At 44.0% G+C, this 23,092-nt stretch overlaps 1 protein-coding gene across 1 annotated transcript; it reads left to right on the top strand.

Moving 5' to 3' along the window:
• The first annotated feature begins 6,010 nt into the window (after positions 1 to 6,010).
• LOC109900152 (steroid 21-hydroxylase-like) lies at positions 6,011 to 23,089 on the top strand. Its single transcript, XM_031811988.1, has 12 exons — positions 6,011 to 6,196; positions 7,248 to 7,439; positions 7,590 to 7,679; positions 9,068 to 9,222; positions 10,426 to 10,521; positions 12,618 to 12,728; positions 12,896 to 12,982; positions 13,139 to 13,234; positions 14,001 to 14,114; positions 20,652 to 20,818; positions 22,368 to 22,471; positions 22,656 to 23,089. The coding sequence occupies exons 1-12, from the start codon at positions 6,064 to 6,066 to the stop codon at positions 22,901 to 22,903; spliced, it is 1,593 nt and encodes a 530-aa protein (XP_031667848.1). The 5' UTR covers positions 6,011 to 6,063; the 3' UTR covers positions 22,904 to 23,089.
• The last annotated feature ends 3 nt before the right edge of the window (positions 23,090 to 23,092 follow it).

Below are 23,092 nucleotides of genomic sequence, written 5' to 3'. Positions count from 1 at the left end.
TAACCCTTCACCTGAAGAGAGTCTGCTGCTGTGAATACCTCTAACCCTTCACCCGAAGAGAGTCTGCTGCTGTGAATACCTCTAACCCTTCACCTGAAGAGAGTCTGCTGCTGTGAATACCTCTAACCCTTCACCTGAAGAGAGTCTGCTGCTGTGAATACCTCTAACCCTTCACCTGAAGAGAGTCTGCTGCTGTGAATACCTCTAACCCTTCACCCGAAGAGAGTCTGCTGCTGTGAATACCTCTAACCCTTCACCTGAAGAGAGTCTGCTGCTGTGAATACCTCTAACCCTTCACCTGAAGAGAGTCTGCTGCTGTGAATACCTCTAACCCATCACCTGAAGAGAGTCTGCTGCTGTGAATACCTCTAACCCATCACCTGAAGAGAGTCTGCTGCTGTGAATACCTCTAACCCTTCACCTGAAGAGAGTCTGCTGCTGTGAATACCTCTAACCCTTCACCTGAAGAGAGTCTGCTGCTGTGAATACCTCTAACCCTTCACCTGAAGAGAGTCTGCTGCTGTGAATACCTCTAACCCTTCACCTGAAGAGAGTCTGCTGCTGTGAATACCTCTAACCCTTCACCTGAAGAGAGTCTGCTGTTGTGAATACCTCTAACCCTTCACCTGAAGAGTCTTCTGCTGTGAATACCTCTAACCCTTCACCTGAAGAGAGTCTGCTGCTGTGAATACCTCTAACCCTTCACCTGAAGAGAGTCTGCTGCTGTGAATACCTCTAACCCTTCACCTGAAGAGAGTCTGCTGCTGTGAATACCTCTAACCCTTCACCTGAAGAGAGTCTGCTGCTGTGAATACCTCTAACCCTTCACCTGAAGAGAGTCTGCTGCTGTGAATATCTCTAACCCATCACCTGAAGAGAGTCTGCTGCTGTGAATACCTCTAACCCTTCACCTGAAGAGAGTCTGCTGCTGTGAATACCTCTAACCCTTCACCTGAAGAGTCTGCTGCTGTGAATACCTCTAACCCTTCACCTGAAGAGAGTCTGCTGCTGTGAATACCTCTAACCCTTCACCTGAAGAGAGTCTGCTGCTGTGAATACCTCTAACCCTTCACCTGAAGAGTCTGCTGCTGTGAATACCTCTAACCCTTCACCTGAAGAGAGTCTGCTGCTGTGAATACCTCTAACCCTTCACCTGAAGAGAGTCTGCTGCTGTGAATACCTCTAACCCTTCACCTGAAGAGTCTGCTGCTGTGAATACCTCTAACCCTTCACCTGAAGAGAGTCTGCTGCTGTGAATACCTCTAACCCTTCACCTGAAGAGAGTCTGCTGCTGTGAATACCTCTAACCCTTCACCTGAAGAGTCTGCTGCTGTGAATACCTCTAACCCTTCACCTGAAGAGAGTCTGCTGCTGTGAATACCTCTAACCCTTCACCTGAAGAGAGTCTGCTGCTGTGAATACCTCTAACCCTTCACCTGAGAATTCCACCCTGGATGCAGACTTATGGGATCGTCTACAATCTATCTGTGAATCTGAGGAACAATTCTTATCTCCAGATCAACAACCTCACTCAGTCAGACTCTGGGCATTACACGGTGTGCTGGACAAATGGCACAGGGTCCAAACAGAAGAACATAGACCTCACCGTTTGCAGAACTACAGGCAAGAAGCCAGTTGTGCCATTTATCCAGTTAGGAGAGACAGTAGACCTGTTGTGTGGGACGGCAAGGGGTGGTGACAATGTGAACATTTGGGACATCCTTAGTTCCCTAGCACCTTTCTTGGAGGACGAACTGGGATGGCAAATGGTTGAGAACAGCTCCACTCTACGTATCACCAACTTCACCACTGAGGACAAGATATATTTTGTTTTAATGGTACTGGAGCCCCAGCAATGTGTTTACAGGGAGTTGATGGAAGTGAGGCCCGAGGCAATGTATCTCCATTGCTCATTGGGAGAAAATGCAGTGCCTTGCTTTAACACTGACCCCAGTGGAGAAGAGTTGCATACTGGCAGATTTAGAGTTAGAATAGCCGTGAGAAAACACCTCTGAGGAAAACCTCACTGGCAAACAGATGTACATGGTGGATGGTGGATGGTGCATGGTGGATGGAAGAGTGTCAGGGAATTACACTGATGCTGAACCACACAGGCTTCTGTATATTTTTTAGGGGTTTCAGGATTCTTCAATGCTGTGACCTGCTGGTGTGCTGCAAGTCCAAGTCTTCTCAGAGGGAAGGGAAGCTGCTCTCGGCTGTAACACTGATCTCACTCAGCCTGCTGAGGTTGTATGGTACAGACAGAGCGATCTGGTGGACGATGTTATCATGGACACACAAAACACACTGTATGTCTGCCAACACAGAAATTATTTGAGGATAAGGAGGGCCGATTGAATGTGTCTAGTCCTCACTCCTCTTTGGTGCTCTCTAACGTCTCACTGGAGTACCGTGGGAAGTGCTAGTGTGCTGTCATCTATGACGACGCGTCTCTCAGTGACTAAGACCCATCTGATTTACGTTGAGAGAGATCCCTTTGTTGTCGATTCCACTTTCTATGCAGTGTTCTCATCATTGCTGGGCTGTGTTCTGCTGGGGATGGTCTGCACTGTGATCACTGTGAACATGAAGACCACGAGAAGAGACTGTGCGTCTCTACAGACTCTGAGGACTGCAGCCCAGACACAGGGACAACAGAGCAATGGAGAGGAAGAGGAGAGGGAGGAGAGAGAGGAAAGGGAAGAGAGGGAGGAGAGGGAAGAGAGAGGGGAAAGGATAGAGAGTGAAGAAAGTGAGTTATGAGTGAAGAGAGAGGGGAGGAAGAGAGAGGTGAAGGAAGAGAGGAGGAAGAGAGAGGGGAACAAAGAGAGAGGGGAGGAAGAGAGAGGGGAACGAAGAGAGAGGGGAGGGAGAGAGAGGGGAGGGAGGGAGGGAGGAAGAGATAGGAGAGTGAAGAGAGAGGGAAGGAAGAGAGAGGGGAGAAAGAGAGAGGAGAGAAAGAGAGGAGTGAAAGAGAGATAGGAGGAAGAGAGAGGTGAGGAAGAGAGAGGAGAGAAAGAGATATAGGACGAAGAGAGAGGTGAGGAAGAGAGAGGGGAGGAAGAGAGAGGAGAGAAAGAGAGAGGAGAGAAAGAGAGATAGGAGGAAGAGAGAGGTGAGGAAGAGAGAGGAGAGAAAGAGAGGTAGGAGGAAGACAGAGAGGAGGAAGAGAGAGGGGAGGAAGAGAGAGGAGAGAAAGAGAGAGGAGAGAAAGAGAGATAGGAGGAAGAGAGAGGTGAGGAAGAGAGAGGAGAGAAAGAGAGGTATGAGGAAGAGAGAGGGGAGGAAGAGAGAGGGAAGGAAGAGAGATAGGAGGAAGAGAGAGAGGAGGAAGAGAGAGGAGAGAAAGAGAGATAGGAGGAAGAGAGAGAGGAGGATCAAGTTATGAGAGTGGGAAGGGAAGAGAGAGGACAGGATAGAGTTATGAGAGAGGGGAGGGAAGAGAGATGGGAGGGAAGAGAGAGGACAGGATCAAGTTATGAGAGGGGGAAGGGAAGAGAGAGGACAGGATAGAGTTATGAGAGAGGGGAGGGAAGAGAGAGGACAGGATAGAGTTATGAGAGGGGGAAGGGAAGAGAGAGGACAGGATAGAGTTATGAGAGAGGGGAGGGAAGAGAGAGGACAGGATAGAGTTATGAGAGAGGGGAGGGAAGAGAGAGGACAGGATAGAGTTATGAGAGGGGGAAGGGAAGAGAGAGGACAGGATAGAGTTATGAGAGAGGGGAGGGAAGAGAGAGGACAGGATAGAGTTATGAGAGAGGGGAGGGAAGAGAGATGGGAGGGAAGAGAGAGGACAGGATCAAGTTATGAGAGGGGGAAGGGAAGAGAGAGGACAGGATAGAGTTATGAGAGAGGGGAGGGAAGAGAGAGGACAGGATAGAGTTATGAGAGAGGGGAGGGAAGAGAGAGGACAGGGTAGAGTTATGAGAGAGGGGAGGGAAGAGAGAGGACAGGATAGAGTTATGAGAGAGGGGAGGGAAGAGAGATGGGAGGGAAGAGAGAGGACAGGATCAAGTTATGAGAGGGGGAAGGGAAGAGAGAGGACAGGATAGAGTTATGAGAGAGGGGAGGGAAGAGAGAGGACAGGATAGAGTTATGAGAGAGGGGAGGGAAGAGAGAGGGGAGGGAAGAGAGAGGACAGGATCAAGTTATGAGAGGGGGAAGGGAAGAGAGAGGACAGGATAGAGTTATGAGAGAGGGGAGGGAAGAGAGAGGATTGTGCAGATCATTCTCAAAACTCAGCTGAAAACCAATATTTTTCAATGTGATACTTTGGTCCCATCTTTTGACTTACTTCTATGTGAACTCATGCTGTATAGGTCCCACCTCTGTTCTTATCTGAGTCTCTCCAGCAAAGTAAACATCATCCTCTTTAAAATCACATGTCCTTCAGAAAGATCCTGCCGTGGTGCAAACTAACCTCGGCTGACCAAAGGACTTCAATCATCCTCTTTAAAATCACATGTCCTTCAGAGAGACCCTGCCGTGGTGCAACCTAACCTGGGCTGACCAAAGGACTTCATAAAGACCCTGCCGTGGTGCAACCTAACCTGGGCTGACCAAAGGACTTCATAAAGACCCTGCCGTGGTGCAACCTAACCTGGGCTGACCAAAGGACTTCATAAAGACCCTGCCGTAGTGCAACCTAACCTGGGCTGACCAAAGGACTTCAGAAAGACCCTGCCGTGGTGCAACCTAACCTGGGCTGACCAAAGGACTACAGAAAGACCCTGCCGTGGTGCAACCTAATCTGGGCTGATCAAAGGACTTCAGAAAGACCCTGTCGTGGTGCAACCTAACCTGGGCTGACCAAAGGACTACAGAAAGACCCTGCCGTGGTGCAACCTAACCTGGGCTGACCAAAGGACTACAGAAAGACCCTGCCGTGGTGCAACCTAACCTGGGCTGACCAAAGGACTTCAAAAAGACCCTGCCGTGGTGCAACCTAACCTGGGCTGACCAAAGGACTACAGAAAGACCCTGCCGTGGTGCAACCTAACCTGGGCTGACCAAAGGACTACAGAAAGACCCTGCCGTGGTGCAACCTAACCTGGGCTGACCAAAGGACTACAGAAAGACCCTGCCGTGGTGCAACCTAACCTGGGCTGACCAAAGGACTACAGAAAGACCCTGCCGTGGTGCAACCTAACCTGGGCTGACCAAAGGACTACAGAAAGACCCTGCCGTGGTGCAACCTAACCTGGGCTGACCAAAGGACTACAGAAAGACCCTGCCGTGGTGCAACCTAACCTGGGCTGACCAAAGGACTACAGAAAGACCCTGCCGTGGTGCAACCTAACCTGGGCTGACCAAAGGACTACAGAAAGACCCTGCCGTGGTGCAACCTAACCTGGGCTGACCAAAGGACTACAGAAAGACCCTGCCGTGGTGCAACCTAACCTGGGCTGACCAAAGGACTACAGAAAGACCCTGCCGTGGTGCAACCTAACCTGGGCTGATCAAAGGACTTCAAAAAGACCTTGCCGTGGTGCAACCTAACCTGGGCTGACCAAAGGACTTCAGAAAGACCCTGCCGTGGTGCAACCTAACCTGGACTGACCAAAGGACTACAGAAAGACCGTGCCGTGGTGCAACCTAACCTGGGCTGACCAAAGGACTACAGAAAGACCCTGCCGTGGTGCAACCTAACCTGGGCTGACCAAAGGACTACAGAAAGACCCTGCCGTGGTGCAACCTAACCTGGGCTGACCAAAGGACCTCAATCATCCTCCAACTGGGAGCCATATTTCCACCCAGTTGCACCATGAGAACGAGACAAAGACCTTCAGTGCTTTGGTGTGTCAGGTCAACATGTTACTGAGATACCCAAGGATATCGGTCGTGGTCGTACAATTTCTCAGCTGTTGTTTTTTTCCACCATATAAATACATTGAAATAATAGTTGGTTATCCAGAGGGTCAAGACAAGACAATATTTACCCATCCTTGAGCAGGACCATGCTAACACTGAAGAGACTCTGTCAGGAGTCCTGTATAAAAGGGAAGACCAGAGTGAAAGGTGATTTTTGGGGGGACAGGGAGAGTAAGACTTAAAGCCTGCATAATGACAGCATATGTGTCAGTGGTGATTGTGGGTGCTGTGGTCATGCTTACACTGTTATGGATCCTGCTCATCTACCTCCCTGGAAAAGGAGACAAAGTTACACAGGGAGAACCCAATGGATGTCAGTCAGCAGGTAATCAATACAATGCTCTTTCTTCCTGTATGTACTGTACAGTCTATGTCCTACAGGTAATCAATACAATGCTCTTTCTTCCTGCATGTACTGTACAGTCTATGTCCTACAGGTAATCAATACAATGCTCTTTCTTCCTGTATGTACTGTACAGTCTATGTCCTACAGGTAATCAATACAATGCTCTTTCTTCCTGTATGTACTGTACAGTCTATGTCCTACAGGTAATCAATACAATGCTCTTTCTTCCTGTATGTACTGTACAGTCTATGTCCTACAGGTAATCAATACAATGCTCTTTCTTCCTGTATGTACTGTACAGTCTATGTCCTACAGGTAATCAATACAATGCTCTTTCTTCCTGTATGTACTGTACAGTCTATGTCCTACAGGTAATCAACACAATGCTCTTTCTTCATGTATGTACTGTACAGTCTATGTCCTACAGGTAAAGGGCCAATTAGCTGTAGAAACACAGACAAAGTGTTTGGTTTAAAAGCTGAGAGATGTGGCTGGAGAAATGTCATCTCTCTCAAATTCATAGACAGAGCTATCCATGATATCAACATGATAGTTGTAACCATGTTTTGACGCTCTACAGTGTTTGTTGACATTCACTTTGTTTACAAACATCGGAGTAAAACAATCTAATATTTTGGGGTCTGATGGGGAACGACAGTGGAACTAAGCTCATTAAGGCATTTCTAAGTTGTATTCTATAATAATCAATGGGTACATATCCTTAATATCATACATATGATGGATGTAGCAACTGCTGATTGGCCCTTCAAGGGTCCAGGACAATCGATGAGTCTGTTCAACAATCTATCTTAGCTGCTTAACCTGGAACTCTGCTTATCATTAGATTATATATAGGCTATGAATAGGCCTTATGTAAACCTCAATGTAAATGGTAGTAGGACAAGTCATTGTCCATATTGGCACGTGGCTTTACTTGATTAGCAATGGTCAACAGTAACATTATGAAGAGAATGACAACCAACGTTCCCTTTGTGTTCCTACTGTATGTTATCCACCTCCTCCATCCCAGCTGTTGGGTCTAGACTTCTGCACTCTTTCTATCAGTTCTTTCCCCGTTCTCTCTCTCCCTCTCTCCCTGGCCCTCTCTCTCTCCCTCTGCTGGGCAACATGCTGGAGCTGGCACACGACCACCTGCCCAGTCACCTGACCTCCCTGGCACGTCGCTATGGCAACATCTACCGCCTCAAGTGTGGCAACACAAGTAATGAAGTCACTTCCAACCAAATGACTCAAGTTAACTCTGTTTCAAGACAGTTAGAATAGTTGTTTATACATGTAATATCCTCAGTATGTGAATGTTTTCAGTATTACAGTACGTTTGTCTTGACTCTGTATGTTGTGTTTGCTGCAGCCATGGTGGTATTAAACAGTGGGGACGTCATCAGAGAAGCCTTGGTGAAGAAATGGTCGGACTTTGCTGGGAGACCACATTCTTACACCGGTGAAGAACACCTTACTAGAACCACCTGAGTTTTCCCAGCAACCATCACTCACTTCTGTTACTCTGAGAACATGTTACTAGAACCACCCCAGTTTTCACAGCAACCATCACTCACTTCTGTTACTCTGAGAACATGTTACTAGAACCACCCCAGTTTTCACAGCAACCATCACTCACTTCTGTTACTCTGAGAACATGTTACTAGAACCACCCCAGTTTTCACAGCAACCATCACTCACTTCTGTTACTCTGAGAACATGTTACTAGAACCACCCCAGTTTTCACAGCAACCATCACTCACTCTGTTACTCTGAGAACATGTTACTAGAACCACCCCAGTTTTCACAGCACCCATCACTCACTTATGTTACTCTGAGAACATGTTACTAGAACCACCCCAGTTTTCACAGCACCCATCACTCACTTCTGTTACTCTGAGCCAACAGTGCTTTTGATTCATATGATTTACCCTTCACCTCACTCTCTTTCTCCACCCTCCATTTCACCCCACCATCTCTCATCTCTCCCTCCCTCTCTCCTTATCTCATCTCTCCCTACCTACCTCCCTCTCTCCTTCTCTCTCTCTACCCCCTCCCTTCCTCCATCTCTCCCTACCTACCTCCCTCTCTCCTTATCTCATCTCTCCCTACCTACCTCCCTCTTTCCTTCTCTCTCTACCCCTACCTCCCTCTCTCTCTCTCTACCCCCTCCCTCCCTCCATCTCTCCCTACCTACCTACCTCTCTCCTTCTCTCTCTCTACCCCCTCCCTCCCTCCATCTCTCCCTACCTACCTACCTCTCTCCTTCTCTCTCTCTACCCCCCTCCCTCCCTCCATCTCTCCCTACCTACCTACCTACCTCTCTCCTTCTCTCTCTCTACCCCCTCCCTCCCTCCATCTCTCCCTGCCTACCTCCCTCTCTCCTTATCTCATCGCTCCCTCCCTCTCCCTACCTACCTACCTCTCTCCTTCTCTCTCTCTACCCCCCTCCCTCCCTCCCTCCATCTCTCCCTACCTACCTCCCTCTCTCCTTCTCTCTCTCTACCCCCCTCCCTCTCTCCATTTCTCCCTACCTCCATCCCTCTCTCGTTCTCTCTCTACCCCCTCCCTCCCTCCATCTCTCCCTACCTACCTCCCTCTCTCCTTATCTCATCGCTCCCTCCATCTCTCCCTACCTACCTCGCTCTCTCCTTCTCTCTCTCTAACCCCCTACCTCCCTCTCTCCCTCTACCCCCTCCCTGCCTCCCTACCTACCTCCCTCTCTCCTTCTCTCTCTCTAACCCCCTACCTCCCTCTCTCCCTCTACCCCCTCCCTGCCTCCCTCCCTACCTACCTCCCTCTCTCCTTCTCTCTCTCTACCCCCTCCCTCCCTCCCTACCGGTCTCTCAGGAGACGTGGTGTCAGGGGGAGGCCGCTCCATCTCTCTGGGGGACTACAGTGAGGAGTGGAGGGCCCATCGCCGTCTGGCCCATAATGCACTGCAACGCTGCTCCCAGCAGTCGCTCCACGGGGTCATCCAGAAACAGGCCCTCCACCTGAGACAAGTAGAGATGAAACACATGACAGTTCTAAACCTGTTGTTGCTTTGTCACTATGGGGTAGTGTGATGTCACTATGGGGTAGTGTGATGTCACTATGGGGTAGTGTGATGTCACTATGGGGTAGTGTGATGTCACTATGGGGTAGTGTGATGTCACTATGGGGTAGTGTGATGTCACTATGGGGTAGTGTGATGTCACTATGGGGTAGTGTGATGTCACTATGGGGTAGTGTGATGTCACTATGGGGTAGTGTGATGTCACTATGGGGTAGTGTGATGTCACTATGGGGTAGTGTGATGTCACTATGGGGTAGTGTGATGTCACTATGGGGTAGTGTGTGTGTAGATTGATCAAATGTGTATTTATTTAGATTAAGGCTGTAACGTAACAACATTGGGGAAACAGAAAGGGTCTGAATACTTTCAGAATGACCTGTATATGTACACATTCATTGTTTTACACAATATTTGAACACATTTGATCAGTTTCTCAAAGGAAAGATTCCATGACCAAGATGGATGAATGTTTGTCATGTTGCTAGGATCCTAATCTGGGTTAAACCAGAACTCAAATATTTTGTCCTTTGTTCAGATGCTTGATTAGGTTCTGGGGGTAAGCCTGTTAGAAATAAAGATTTTGGGTTTGTGAAGTATCCACCCTCACAAAAAGAATCTCTCAGCTTCAGCATTCTAGAGTTCTATATGTAATTATATGGTTGTATGCTCCTGTATAGTTTATTGCCATGTCTACTCCACGAAGACCTTCAACCTTTCTGGGGGTCAAAACATTGTAATGAACTATAATGGAGCATACACCAATGTGCAGGTATTTCAAACCCTTGCACAGAACACAGAACACTTTCTCTACCAAGGGAGGGAACAGCAGCATGGAACAAATACACTGTGTTCTGAGAAGGAATGTAAACCAGCATGTACCAGTACACTGACTGACTCAACTGGAGATTACACAATGCAACACAACCTCAGCAACATGCCAACCACAACTTAATGATGTATCACTTGTTGTACTTCTTGTTTGTGGCCTTGTGTAATGACGATGTAGTGGTTTCAAATTGGAAAAGTTACAGCCCCCAAAAAGTTGAAGTTACAAGTCAGCGGGGTAACTCATCTTCTTAAGTTGAGGCAATCGACATTTAGTTTACAGTGAGGGAGTTTATATCTGAATATGTAACCTGTGATCCATCAGGTGCTGCTGGACTATAACGGCAGAGCTGCGGATCTCTCTGAGGATTTCACTGTAGCAGCCAGTAACATCATCACCACACTGGCCTTTGGGAAAGAGGTGAGGATCACACCTGGGTTCAAATAGTATTTGTTGTCTGCGCTTGATTGAGCTTGCCTGGCACAACGGAATCAATGGAACAGTCCCAAAAAAAGAAACCACACCCATTTGATCCGGCTGCTCCAGGCAGGCTCAATCAAGTATCTGGAAGAAACCCACACTATTTGAAGCCAGCTATCTGTCAGTTCTTTGAGTCTGTACAGTGTATACACCAGGAGTGGCACCCTATTCCCTATATAGTGCACTACTTGGGCTTTGGTGAAAATCTAGTGCACTATATAGGGAATAGGGTGTTATTTGGGACATAACCCAGAATTAGAATGAAGAGAGACACCAGGTTTGGTGGGACAACCATGACGGAAATATAGTCATGTATTTTATTAACCACTGCGTGGGTAAGCTATCTAAAAGCAGAGACACGATAAGCAGTTATATATCACAGTTGGAAAATTGAACCAGGCTGGTTATCTAGTGGGGTTGGTGATCAAATCAAATCAAACTGCATTTGTCACATGTGCCGAATACAGCAGGTGTAGACTTTACAGTGACTTTACAGTGAAATGCTTACTTACAAGCCCTTAACCCTTAATGCAGTATTAAGATAAATACCTAAATAAATAAATAATAAAAGTAACAAATCATTAAAGAGCAGCAGTAAAATAGCAATAGCGAGGCCATATACAGGGGGTACCGGTACAGAGTCAATGTGTGGGAGAACCAGTTAGTCGAGGTAATTGAGGTAATATGTACATAGAGGTAGAGTAGGTAGAGTTATTAAAGTGACTATGCATAGATAATAACAGAGAGTAGCAGCAGTGTAAAAGAGTCTGGGTTGCCAATTGATTAGATGTTCAGGAGTCTTATGGCTTGGGGGTAAAAGCTGTTGAGAAGCCTCTTGGATCTAGACTTGGGTACCACTTGCCAGGCGGTAGCAGCGAAAACAGTCTATGACTGGGGTGGCTGGGGTCTTTGACAATGTCTAGGGCCTTCCTCTGACACCGCCTGGTATAGAGGTCCTAGATGGCAGGAAGCTTGGCCCCAGTGTTGTACTGGGCTGTACGGACTACTCTCTGTAGTACCTTGCGGTCCGAGGCCGAACAGTTGCCATACCAGGCAGTGATGCAACCCGTCAGGATGCTCTCGATGGTGCAGCTGTAGAACCTTTTGAGGATCTGAGGACCCATGCCAAATCTTTTCAGTCTCCTGAGGGGGAATAAGTTTTGTCATGCCCTCTTCATTACTGTCTTGGTGTGCTTGCACCATGTTAGATTGTTGGTGATGTGGACACCAAGGAACTTGAAGCTCTCAACCTGCTCCACTACAGCCCCGTCGATGAGAATGGGGACGTGCTCAGTCCCCCTTTTCCTGTAGTCTGCAATCATCTCCTTTGTCTTGATCACATTGAAGGAGAGGTTGTTGTCCTTGCACCACACGGCCAGGTCTCTGACCTCCTCCCTATAGGCTGTCTCGTTGCTGTTGGTGATCAGGCTTATCACTGTTGTGTCATCGGCAAACTTAATGATGGTGGTGGAGTCGTGCCTGGCCGTGCAGTCATGAGTGAACAAGGAGTACAGGAGGGGACTGAGCACGCACCTCTGAGGGGGCCCCGTATTGAGGATCAGCGTGGTGGATGTGTTGTTACCTACCCTTACCACCTGGGGGGGCAGCCCTTCAGGAAGTCCAGAATCCAGTTGCAGAGGGAGGTGTTTCGTCCCAGGGCCCAACCTGAAAGGGTTTATCAATCCTTTATAAAAGAAAAACCTATTGGTGCTTTATGAATAATGTATAATCATGTTATAGAAGGTGGAAAAGGGTTATGCCACATATGGTAAAGCATCTCCTGTACTACTGTGTGTACTGTAAATAATAATAATATTGATAATAATTATGATAATACTAGGATAATGATAATAATAATAATTATGATAATGATAATAATAATAACAAATGGGATTTTTTAAATAACTTTTCAAGGAAACAAAGACGCTATACATACAGTAGTATCAAATGGTAAATGGTATAAGTGGGACTTCCTGTAATATATTGATTCATTTGTCTGTGTTTGTGACCTTTGTCTATTTGTCTGTGTCTTTTAGTATGAGAAGAGTTCTGCAGAGCTGCAGAGACTGCATGGCTGTCTTAATGAGATCGTGTCTCTATGGGGCTCTCCCTGGATCTCTGCTCTGGACTGCTTCCCACTGCTCAGGGTCGGTCAAGTTTATACACTCATACATACTACACTATCTGACAGGGAAACTGCATGCACAGATAGCTACTCTGATACACAAATTAAAATGTCTAAAATGGTGCAAACAAAAGTGGGAATATGTGATTCTATTGTGTAGTTATATTGATCTGTTCCCATTTGTCCAAGATATTGCCCAATCCTCCGTTCTCCCGTCTTCTGAAAGTGGTGGCCAGGAGAGATGACATCATCAGAACACATCTGGATGAGTACAAGGTTGGTGTGAATACTGTAGCTTCTTTTTCAAACTTATGTTCACGTAGCCAGCAGCAAACACAAAGACAATCATGTCAAAGTTTTTAAAAAGCATCTGTAATGTAATATGGGTACATTGGTAGCATATGGAAGATATGAAATGTATTGCTGCCACAGATGCAGGCACCGAGCAAAACATCAGAGGAAGACATTGCCATCACAAGCGCTCTCCTCAACGGCCTTGGGAAGCCCCAGGACACAACACAGGGAGTGGTAGGTTCTTATCATGGTTTACAACCTGAACTCAGATGTAGACGTAAGATAGTGAAGTGAATCCGGGACACTACAATTAGTATTATAGGTTACATTTTGTATAGTATGTATTAACTGAAATTCGTACAATATGTTATGAATTTGCAAAAAGTATGATATGTTGCGTATTCTAATTTGTTGTGGCTCACGTTAGCTAGGTGGCTAAGGCTAACGTTAGAAAGGCTAGGGGTTAGGGTTAGGGGTTAAGGTTTGGAGTTAGATCAAAGGGTTAAAGTTTTGGTTAGGGGAAGCGTTAGCAAACATGCTAAGTAGTTGCAAAGCATCTAAAAAGTAGTAAGTAGTTGCAGTTGCTAATTAGATAAAAGTTATCCGTGACGAGAATCAAACACGCAACCCTTGGGTTGCTAGACATTCGCGTTAAGTTACTTTCTTTCTTATGTAACCACACCAAACGTAACATATCATACTAATTTGGATTTTCCAGATTCACGTTTACTATGTCAGGTCTCGTCTATGAGACCAGGCTGTGGTTTATCATGGTAATCAATCAAAATCACATAGCAAATGCTTACAATATAAGCCTACTAATTGCTATAAATGTGTAATAGTAAGTGTTATATTGCGCATCCGAAATGGCACCCGATTCCCTAGTGCACTACTTTTGACCATGGCCCTGGTTAAAAGCAGTGCACTATATAGAGAATAGAGTGCCATTTGGGTCACACATATGCTCATGGTCTGCAGTAAGGACATGGTCCATTCACAGGTCCTGACAGACACTCACGTCCACATGGCCACTGTGGACCTTCTGATCGGGGGAACAGAGACAACAGCTGCCTGGCTCAGCTGGACTGTGGCCTTTCTACTGCACAGGCCTGAGGTACACTACAGAACTCTATACACTACACTACACCACAGAACACAATACACTACGCAACACTACAGAACTCAATACACTAACTGCAAAACTCAATGCAATACACTACAGAACTCTATACACTACACTACAGAACTCTATACAATACACAACAGAACTCTATACACTACACTACAGAACTCAATACACTACACTACAGAACTCAATACAATACGCAACACTACAAAACTCTATACAATACACTACAGAACTCTATACACTACACTACAGAACTCTATACAATACACAACACTACAAAACTCTATACACTACACTACAGAACTCTATACACTACACTACAGAACTCAATACAATACGCAACACTACAAAACTCTATACACTACACTACAGAACTCTATACACTACACTACAGAACTCTATACACTACACTACAGAACTCTATACACTACACTACAGAACTCTATACACTACACTACAGAACTCTATACACTACACTACAGAACTCAATACACTACACTACAGAACTCTATACAATACACTACAGAACTCAATACACTAAACTACAGAACTCTATACACTACACTACAGAACTCTATACACTACACTACAGAACTCTATACACTACAGAACTCTATACACTACACTACAGAACTCAATACAATACGCAACACTACAAAACTCAATACACTACACTACACTACAGAACTCTATACACTACAGAACTCTATACACTACACTACAGAACTCAATACACTACACTACACTACAGAACTCTATACACTACACTACAGAACTCAGTACACTACACTACACTACAGAACTCTATACACTACACTACAGAACTCAGTACACTACACTACAGAACTCTATACACTACAGAACTCAATACACTACACTACAAAACTCAATACACTACACTACACTACAGAACTCAGTACACTACACTACACTACAGAACTCTATACACTACACTACAGAACTCTATACACTACACTACAGAACTCAGTACACTACACTACACTACAGAACTCTATACACTACACTACAGAACTCAGTACACTACACTACAGAACTCTATACACTACAGAACTCAATACACTACACTACAAAACTCAATACACTACACTACACTACAGAACTCAGTACACTACACTACAGAACTCAGTACACTACACTACACTACAGAACTCTATACACTACACTACAAAACTCAGTACACTACACTACACTACAGAACTCTATACACTACACTACAAAACTCTATACACTACACTACACTAAATAACTCAGTACACGACACTACACTACAGAACTCTATACACTACAGAACGCAATACTCTACACCACAGAACTATACACTACACTACAGAACTCTATACACTACACTACACAACTGTATACACTACACTACACAACTCTATACACTACACTACAGAACTCTATACACTACACTACAGAACTCTACACACTACACTACAGAACTCTACACACTACACTACAGAACTCTACAAACTACACTACAGAACTCTATACACTACACTACAGAACTCTATACACTACACAACATAACTCTATACACTACACTACAGAACTCTATACACTACAGAACTCTATACACTACAGAACTCTATACACTACAGAACTCTATACACTACAGAACTCTACACACTACACTACAGAACTCTATACACTACACTACAGAACTCTATACACTACACTACATAACTGTATACACTACACAACACCACAGAACACAATACACAATACACTACACTACACCACAGAACACAATACACTACGCAACACTACAGAACTCAATACACTAACTGCAAAACTCAATACAATACACTACAGAACTCTATACACTACACTACAGAACTCTATACACTACACTACAGAACTCTATACCATACACTACAGAACTCTATACACTACAGAACTCTATACAATACACTACAGAACTCAATACACTACACTACAGAACTCTATACACTACACTACAAAACTCTATACAATACACTACAGAACTCTATACACTACACTACAGAACTCTATACGCAACACTACAAAACTCTATACAATACACTACAGAACTCTATACACTACACTACAGAACTCTATACACTACACTACAAAACTCTATACACTACACTACAGAACTATATACACTACACTACAGAACTCTATACAATACACTACAGAACTCTATACACTACACTATAGAACTCTATACAATACACTACAGAACTCAATACACTAAACTACAGAACTCTATACACTACACTACAGAACTCTATACACTACACTACAGAACTCAATACAATACACAACACTACAAAACTCAATACACTACACTACACTACAGAACTCAGTACACTACACTACAGAACTCTATACACTACAGAACTCAATACACTACACTACAAAACTCAATACACTACACTACACTACACTACAGAACTCAGTACACTACACTACACTACAGAACTCTATACACTACACTACAGAACTCAGTACACTACACTACAGAACTCTATACACTACACTACAAAACTCTATACACTACACTACACTACACTAAATAACTCAGTACACGACACTACACTACAGAACTCTATACACTACAGAACGCAATACTCTACACCACAGAACTATACACTACACTACAGAACTCTATACACTACACTACACAACTGTATACACTACACTACACAACTCTATACACTACACTGCAGAACTCTATACACTACACTACAGAACTCTACACACTACACTACAGAACTCTACACACTACACTACAGAACTCTACACACTACACTACAGAACTCTATACACTACACTACAGAACTCTATACACTACACTACATAACTCTATACACTACACTACAGAACTCTATACACTACATAACTCTATACACTACACAACTCTATACACTACAGAACTCTACACACTACCCTACAGAACTCTATACACTACACTACAGAACTCTATACACTACACTACATAACTGTATACACTACACAACTCTATACACTACACTACAGAACTCTATACACTACAGAACTCTATACACTACAGAACTCTATACACTACAGAACTCTATACACTACACTACAGAACTCTACACACTACACTACAGAAATATATACACTACACTACAGAACTCTATACACTACACTACAGAACTCTATACAATACACTACACAACTCTATACACTACGCTACAGAACTCTATACACTACACTACAGAACTCTATACAATACACTACACAACTCTATACACTACACTACACAACTCTATACACTACACTACACTACATAACTGTATACACTAGACTACACAACTCTAGACACTACAGAACTCTATGCACTACACTACACAACTCTATACAATACAGAATTCTATACACTACACTACAGAACTCTATACACTACACTACAGAACTCTATACAATACACTACAGAACTCTATACACTACACTACAGAACTCTATACACTACACTACAGAACTCTATACAATACACTACACAACTCTATACACTACACTACAGAACTCTATACACTACACTACACTACATAACTGTATACACTACACTACACAACTCTATACACTACAGAACTCTATACACTACACTACAGAACTCTATACACTACACTACAGAACTCTATACACTACACTACAGAACTCAATACACTACACTGCAGAACTCTATACAATACACTACAGAACTCTATACACTACACTACAGAACTCTATACACTACACTACAGAATTAGATACACTATACTACACTCCAGAACTCTATACACTACACTACACTACAGAATTAGATACACTATACTACACTACACTACAGAACTCTATACACTACACTACAGAATTAGATACACTATACTACACTACAGAACTCTATACACTACACTACACTACACTACAGAATTAGATACACTATACTACACTACAGAACTCTATACACTACACTACAGAATTAGATACACTATACTACACTACACTACAGAACTCTATACACTACACAACAGCATTAGATACACTATACTACACTACAGAATTAGATGCACTATACTACACTACACTACAGAATTAGATACACTATACTACACTACAGAACTCTATACAATACACTACAGAACTCTATACACTACACTATAGAACTCTATACAATACACTACAGAACTCAATACACTAAACTACAGAACTCTATACACTACACTACAGAACTCTATACACTACACTACAGAACTCAATACAATACACAACACTACAAAACTCAATACACTACACTACACTACAGAACTCAGTACACTACACTACAGAACTCTATACACTACAGAACTCAATACACTACACTACAAAACTCAATACACTACACTACACTACACTACAGAACTCAGTACACTACACTACACTACAGAACTCTATACACTACACTACAGAACTCAGTACACTACACTACAGAACTCTATACACTACACTACAAAACTCTATACACTACACTACACTAAATAACTCAGTACACGACACTACACTACAGAACTCTATACACTACAGAACGCAATACTCTACACCACAGAACTATACACTACACTACAGAACTCTATACACTACACTACAGAACTCTATACAATACACTACACAACTCTATACACTACACTACACAACTCTATACACTACACTACACTACATAACTGTATACACTAGACTACACAACTCTAGACACTACAGAACTCTATGCACTACACTACACAACTCTATACAATACAGAATTCTATACACTACACTACAGAACTCTATACACTACACTACAGAACTCTATACAATACACTACACAACTCTATACACTACACTACAGAACTCTATACACTACACTACACTACATAACTGTATACACTACACTACACAACTCTATACACTACAGAACTCTATACACTACACTACAGAACTCTATACACTACACTACAGAACTCTATACACTACACTACAGAATTAGATACACTATACTACACTCCAGAACTCTATACACTACACTACACTACAGAATTAGATACACTATACTACACTACACTACAGAACTCTATACACTACACTACAGAACTCTATACACTACACTACACTACAGAATTAGATACACTATACTACACTACAGAACTCTATACACTACACTACAGAATTAGATACACTATACTACACTACACTACAGAACTCTATACACTACACAACAGCATTAGATACACTATACTACACTACAGAATTAGATGCACTATACTACACTACACTACAGAATTAGATACACTATACTACACTACAGAACTATATACACTACACTACACTACATAATTAGATACACTATACTACCACCAGGGTAGAGGGGGTATGCAGCTGGATGTTGAATGTTTGAAGGGGTAGGGGACTAATAAAAGTGTGGGAACCACTGCACTACACTACAGACATCTATTCACTACACTGCACTACACTACAGAACTAGATACACTACACATCACTACACTACAGAACTCTATTCACTACACTGCACTACACTACAGACATCTATTCACTACACTGCACTACACTACAGAACTAGATACACTACACATCACTACACTACAGAACTCTATTCACTACACTGCACTACACTACAGACATCTATTCACTACACTGCACTACACTACAGAACTAGATACACTACACATCACTACACTACAGAACTCTATTCACTACACTGCACTACACTACAGAACTAGATACACTACACATCAGTACACTACAGAACTAGATACACTACACATCACTACACTACAGAACTCTATACACTACACTGCACTACACTACAGAACTCTATACACTACACTGCACTACACTACAGAACTAGATACACTACACTACATATTATATACACTACACATCACTACACTACATAACTCTATACACTAAACTACACTACACTACACTGCTCTATACCACACTATAATACAATGCATTACACTACACTACACTATACTACACTACTCTACACATTATACTACAATACAATACACTACACTACAGAAGTATATACACTACACTACACTGCTCTATACCACACTATAATACAATGCATTACACAACACTACTCTACACACTATACTACAATAACCTACACTACAATACAATACAATACAGTGTATTCGCCAGTGTCCTCAGACCTTTGATATATGCTTTACATAGTATTCTATAGAGATGGAACTAGACTGAAACCCACAGATGTGTTGTTGGCTTGCATTCCATTATAGACTGTATGTCAAAACTTACGTTTGAGATCACTTCACATGGTGAGATGCTTCTCTCTTTCTCTCTCACTCAATATCTCTCACTCTCTCTCCCTTTATCTCTCCCTCTGTCTCTCTTACTCTCTCTCTCTCTCTTTCTCTCTCCCTCCGTCTCTCTTACTCTCTCTCTCTCTCTCTCTCTTTCTCTCTCCCTCCGTCTCTCTTACTCTCCCTCTCCCTCCATCTCTGTCTCTCTCTCTTTCCTCCTCCCTAGGTGCAGTACAGAGTGTATGATGAGTTGTGTTCGGTGCTGGACGGGCGCTACCCTCAGTACAGTGACAGACACAGGCTGCCAGTGCTGTGTGCTGTGATCAGTGAGGTGCTCAGACTCAGACCTGTGGCTCCGCTAGCTGTGCCTCACAGAGCCATCAGAGACAGCAGGTGAATAGAAGCTATACCATGGGAGGCTTGTGGGAAGAGCTATAGTAGGACGGGCTAAAATGGAATAAATGGAACAGAGTCAAACATTTCCATTTATTTGATGTATTCCATCAAATCCATTCCAGCCATTACAATGAGCCTGTCCTCCTATAACCCCTCCCACCAGTCTCCTCTGAGATATACTTACTGTAGTACAGTATAGCATTACTGTATAACATTACTGTATATCTCTACTCTATATCATTACTGTATATCTTTACTGTAATATCATTACTGTATATCATTACTGTATAAGATTACTCTACAGAGCATCTCAATAAATGCACTGTGGGAAAGTACTGTACAGCTATGTGTAACTTTCACCATCCTAAGGGAGTTTATGTTTTGATGCTGTTACTCTGCTTTGTACAGTACATTTGCCTTGCCAACTTCCCTTCTGTGCCGTTTTTCTACCTAAATGTAATACCTCATCATACAGTACTAATGCATGTTTATACACTGAGTATAGTAAAACATTAAGAACACCTGCTCTTTCCAAATCACAGACTGGCCAGGCGAATCCAGGCAGACCAGGCGAATCAGTGTAGATGAAGGGGAGGAGACAGGTTAAAGAAGGATTTTTAAGCCTTGAGACAATTGGGACATGGATTGTGTATGTGTGCCATTCAGAAGGTGAATGGGCAAGACAAAATATTCCATTGCCTTTAAATGGGGTATGGTAGTAGGTGCCAGGCGCATCAGTTTGTGTCAAGAACTGCAACGCGGCCTCCCGGGTGGCGCAGTGGTTAAGGCCGCTGTACTGCATTGCCAGCTGTGCCATCAGAGTCCCTAGGTTCGCACCCAGGCTCTGTCGTAACTGGCCGCGACCGGGAGGTCCGTGGGGCGACGCACAATTGGCCTAGGCGTCGTCCGGGTTAGGGAGGGCTTGGTCGGTAGGGATGTCCTTGTCTCATCGCGCACCAGCTACTCCTGTGGCGGGCCGGGCGCAGTGCGCGCTAACCAAGGTTGCCAGGTGCACGGTGTTTCCTCCGGCACATTGGTGCGGCTGGCTTCCGGGTTGGATGTGTTAAGAAGCAGTGTTAAGAAGCAGTACGGCTAGTTGGGTTGTGTATCGGAGGAAGCATGACTTTCATCCTTCGTCTCTCCCGAGCCCGTACAGGAATTGTAGCGATGAGACAAGATAGTAGCTACTACAACAATTGGATACCATGAAATTGGGGAGAAAAATGGGTAAAAAAGAAGAAAAAAATAACTGCAACGCTGCTGGGTTTTTCACTGTTAACAATTTCCTGTGTGTATCAAGTTTCATCCACCTCTCAAAGGACATCCAGCCAACTTGACAACTGTGGGAAACATTGGAGTAAACATGGGCCAGCATCCCTGTGGAACGCTTTCCACACCTTGTAGTCCATGTCCCAATGAATTGAGGCTGTTCTGAGGGAGGGGGTGGGGGTACAACTCAATATTAGGAAGGTGTTTCTCATGTTTGATATACTCAATGTATTTGCAATGTACAGTATAATTCTGTGTCTATTCCATATGTGTTCAGTATTGCAGGCTACTTCATCCCTAAGAACACTGTCATCATCCCCAATTTGTTTGGGGCGCATCATGACCCTGCAGTGTGGACGGATCCCTATTCCTTCAAACCAGGTGCTGGGCTATTGAGTGTACTGGCAATGTCCCAAATGGCATCCTATTCCCTATAAGGCTCAGGTTAAAAGTAGTGCACTATATAGGGAATAGGGTACCATTTGGGATGCAACCTAGCATTGCTTTCACTTGGCTCAGCAACATAGTTCCAGCAGCAGCTAACAGTAGACCCTCTCTCTTTCAGAGCGGTTCCTGGAGGGTGGGGGGGCCTCGACGCGTGCTCTCCTGCCTTTCGGAGGGGGCGCTCGGCTGTGTTTGGGGGAGGCCGTGGCCAAAATGGAATTGTTTCTGTTCACCGCCTACTTGTTGCGAGATTTCCAGTTTGTACCTGCTGAAAGCCAGACCTCTCTACCAGACCTGATAGGAGTAGCCAGTGTGGTACTCAAAGCCAAGGCCTACTCAGTCATAGCACTGCCCAGACCTGGGCCTTGACCTCTCACAGAGTTTGTTCATGTACAGTGATCACATTACATTTCTATCAATCATTCGGCTCTAGAGAAAGTATTCTTATAAGAGAAGGCATATATTGTGTAGTATTGTGCAGTAATGGTGAAGTAATTGGAATGTATAGAATAATATTTTCTATTTCGTATAAATACTTCCTCTTTTAACAACGAAGGA

This window comes from Oncorhynchus kisutch, unplaced genomic scaffold (genome assembly GCF_002021735.2).
Source record: "Oncorhynchus kisutch isolate 150728-3 unplaced genomic scaffold, Okis_V2 Okis02a-Okis13b_hom, whole genome shotgun sequence".
Taxonomy (NCBI): domain Eukaryota; kingdom Metazoa; phylum Chordata; class Actinopteri; order Salmoniformes; family Salmonidae; genus Oncorhynchus; species Oncorhynchus kisutch.
The sequence above is the reverse complement of the archived record's forward strand: the minus strand, read 5'-3'. Positions and strand labels throughout refer to the sequence as shown.